Source organism: Meleagris gallopavo, chromosome Z, assembly GCF_000146605.3.
Source record: "Meleagris gallopavo isolate NT-WF06-2002-E0010 breed Aviagen turkey brand Nicholas breeding stock chromosome Z, Turkey_5.1, whole genome shotgun sequence".
Classification (NCBI taxonomy): Eukaryota; Metazoa; Chordata; class Aves; order Galliformes; family Phasianidae; genus Meleagris; species Meleagris gallopavo.
In genome coordinates this window covers 48,928,621-48,932,057 of record NC_015041.2, presented here as the reverse complement: position 1 = coordinate 48,932,057, position 3,437 = coordinate 48,928,621, and the positions used below count along the sequence as shown (strand labels likewise).

Here is a 3,437-nt window from a genome sequence, read left to right as displayed (position 1 = left end):
TTTTTTTCCCTCTCATTCTTGTTCCTAGGGATTTATGGGTTGAATGTGTTGCTTTTGTGTTGCTCCTCAGTGTTGCTTCAGGTTTCTTGAGAGGTGACTTTTGATTTGTCTCCTCTCTGGTTCCCCTTTGGCTTCCCGAACAACTGTGGAAAGAAGGGATGGAATGAAGCAGGCATCTGACCACTCAGTGCCCGCTTGGATAAACAGCAGTTGCAAGAAGGAAGGATGCTCGTGGGAGGCATTGCTTTTTGGGCAATGTCACACTGATTCTGAGCAGTGGCTGCAACCCGATGGAGAAAGAGTGTTTCCTACTAAAAACATCATCACTGTACAGAGCTCAGACCTAACAGTATAGGGACAGTGTCAGTGCCAGAGCAGAAAGACCAGATCTCTCTCGCCTGCTTTCTGCATTGCTCCTGTTCCTTTCTGATCCAGTCCAGTACTGTCTTCAGGGTTGTTTATTACTCTACCTCATAGCAGATATTTTCAGGCACTGTGCAGGCACTGTGCTGAGTTGCACTGTCCTTTGAAAAGGAGAGTGCAAAGGAGGTTTAACACAGGACTAATGTAACTCTCCTGTTGTCTAGACAAAGTGTAAAAATGGATCTGAGTTAAATGGGTTTTCATTTGTTTTCTTTGCAGCTCCCTGGGGAAAGCGAGGCTGGAAAACCTTTTATGCTGTGCTGAAAGGAACAGTCTTGTACTTGCAGAAGGTAGGAGAAAATCACTATCTTTTGGAAAATTATTAAAGGCGGATAAAGCAGCAGGCATCCTCTCCACTCTCACGGCCCATCTCCAGGTTCCTTTTCCTCTGACCAGCAGTGTACCTGCTCTGTGCCCCACCCTGTTTACACACACATTCAGATGTGAATTCTTTCATTACTATGCTGCTCCATTTCTCAGTTTCAAATTCAGTCTCATTGTAACTACCCAGATGTGAACTTTGTCAATTCCAGTTTATGCCATCACTGTCACTCATGACTGACAAAATAGCCAGCTTCACAAGCAAAGACAGCATCATCTCTCTGTCTTGCACAGATTCCTCTGGGCTGCTTATAACACTGCAGTTGATATGTATGACTTCACCTCCTATAAGGCTGTCCTCCTTTCCAGTCTTTTCACAATATACTTTTCTGCAGTGACTGCAAGAGCAGCTGCAAAACAGTTTAACAGCAGCTTGATCTTGGTAGGAATCTGCAGCTTATGCTCCATAGCAGAATTGGAGGATACCATTTTTTTTCCAAAGTAGGATAGAAACACTTATTTCTAAAAAAATTTTACTCTCTGCCAGCAAAAAGTCTAAAAAAAGTCAACTCAAACCCTTCAAGTCTTTTGGCGCAAGCTTGATTGTAATACAGCTTTAACTATAAGCTTTTTTAAACTAAAACTTCTCTTGGAAAGTGAGATGGAATATATGATCAAGAACTAAGAGAATCGAATTTTGTCAGTTTGTAGATTTTGAAGTCTTTGTATCTCCTGCCATAAGAGTAATGTTCTTGATATAGGTGATTTCTGTCCAGGTTGCTCTGCATTGTAGAAATATGCTCTGCTGAAAGTGTGGCATTTTCACTGTGTTTTGCAACTGTAAAGAATGCAGGTGCATACTGTTATTTCCTCCTTCTTTGTTCTAGGTTTCTGAAATTATTGTTTTCTTCAGAGACAGCATGGTGTATGGTCTTCAAGAAAAATGAGAATGTCTTGGATCCATTTCTTACAGCACAGGGTTTATGAGGTGGCTGGTCTGTGCTCAGTGCCTGTTTGACAGGGCTGAAGTGCCGAAGCAGACAAAAAATCTGGAGACAGGAGGAAAGATTTGGGCTGACAGATGTATGTTACATGCTCCAAAGCCAGTGTGAGAGACTAGAACCAAGTGTCCTGAACTGCTAAGCCTTCCCTCTGGTTCTTTTCCTGGCAGCAGCTTCAGATTTTATTAAAATGGTCTATATGGCAGGCTTGCATTTTCACTTTCTTGAGTGAATTGCAGTCAGCTGCTTTGATTTCTGAAATGAGTCATGTTTAGCATTTATCTGAAAAGACTGGATGGTTCCCTAAGAAGTAAGAAGGTTCCTGTCCATAGCATATGAATTAATTTTTTATTTGATCCTTGAGGGGGATTTAATAAGCTTTCAAGGGGAAGAAGTGGAGGTGCAGTCTATTTTTGAGTCTTAATTGAAAACTTCTGTACGAATCACTGTAATATTAGTTAAAAACACTTAGACAAAATTTACAGATGTTGATGTATCATGCAGATTTTCTGCAGAAGGTTGCTCTCCCCACTGTCACCATCCATCTCTTGGTAAGCATGAGAGTGATTTCACATCTGGCTACACTTTTGCAGAACAAATACATTGGTAGAGTTCTTGTCTTATTTGTTTTTCAGTTGTGTATCTTGCATTTGTCATGGCACTTGAATTCAGTGACTACAAGATGGTTATTCTGCAAACTAGTGCTCTCCCACATAGCCCTGAATCCACTTTCACTGAAGCTGTAACAAGTGACAAGCTAGACTTTTAATTCAGCGCTAGAAAGGTTGACAGAAAGGTCTGATGGGAAGTGACTCACTTCCTGAGTGATGGGGCAGCTGTGAGCCTCCCGAGGGTGCCTGTGACCCCTGCTCAGCAGCAGTGCCTCATGCAGCGTCAGTGAAACATCCTCTGATTTCTCCTCAGCTCCAGAAGGTCCAACAGGGCTTTGCTCCAGCCCTGAAATAAACCTTGCACTGTTAGGAACACGCTATTGCGGAAGTTGGTAATGGTAGGGTTTTAAAATATATGGCTACACCAAGTTTAGAGATAGTAAGTGTTGATGAATTGTTGCTTCCTTCTGCAATATACTGGGAGACAGAAATGATCCCAATTTCATAAAGTTGAGGTGGATTTTAGAGCAGCTTGATTTCTGTGTAGAAATGAAGAACTATGGTGGTAGTTACGGGCAAGGGATTTCCTTCTCTCTGTTTCCCTTCTCTCCTAATTATGCAGTGCTGCAGAGCAGGATGCATACCCATGTGCGTTCACAAGATTTCCCTCTGTCTCTCGTTATCTGTATATTTGTGGAGGAAAAAGCTGTGATGATAGTTTCATTGCACTGAGTGCTATTCGAGCAGAGGAGAGAGAAATCTCACTGTTCTAGGTACTGTATGCTCACAAATAAATGTACAGGCCTATGCACTGCTGCTTTCTGTGCTCATCTGTAACTCAGCTGTTCCCTCAAGACATTACTCTAATATAAATATTAATAGTTTGTAACAGCTGTGATTCTCCCAGTGGGTAGCGTGATCCCAGTTCTCTTCCCATTCTGTTTGCATAGCAGACTAATTCTTCTTATTTTGCTGTCAAAGTCTGTACATGAGAGTGGCTCCTAAACAGCAGTCATTTGAGTTTTACAGGGAAGTTTATCTGGGCAATCTTGTCTCTGTGCCCATTTCTTTTTTTTTTTTT

General features: G+C 41.9%; 1 protein-coding gene across 2 annotated transcripts in view; it reads left to right on the top strand.

Moving 5' to 3' along the window:
• LOC104915217 (PH and SEC7 domain-containing protein 3) overlaps positions 1-3,437 on the top strand; it is a 106,703-nt gene that overhangs the window by 79,796 nt on the left and 23,470 nt on the right. For both annotated transcript variants that reach the window (XM_010725979.3, XM_031557349.1), the window contains exon 13: positions 643-713. In XM_010725979.3, coding sequence (XP_010724281.1) covers positions 643-713 — 71 coding nt within the window. The remainder of the gene's footprint in view (positions 1-642; positions 714-3,437) is intronic.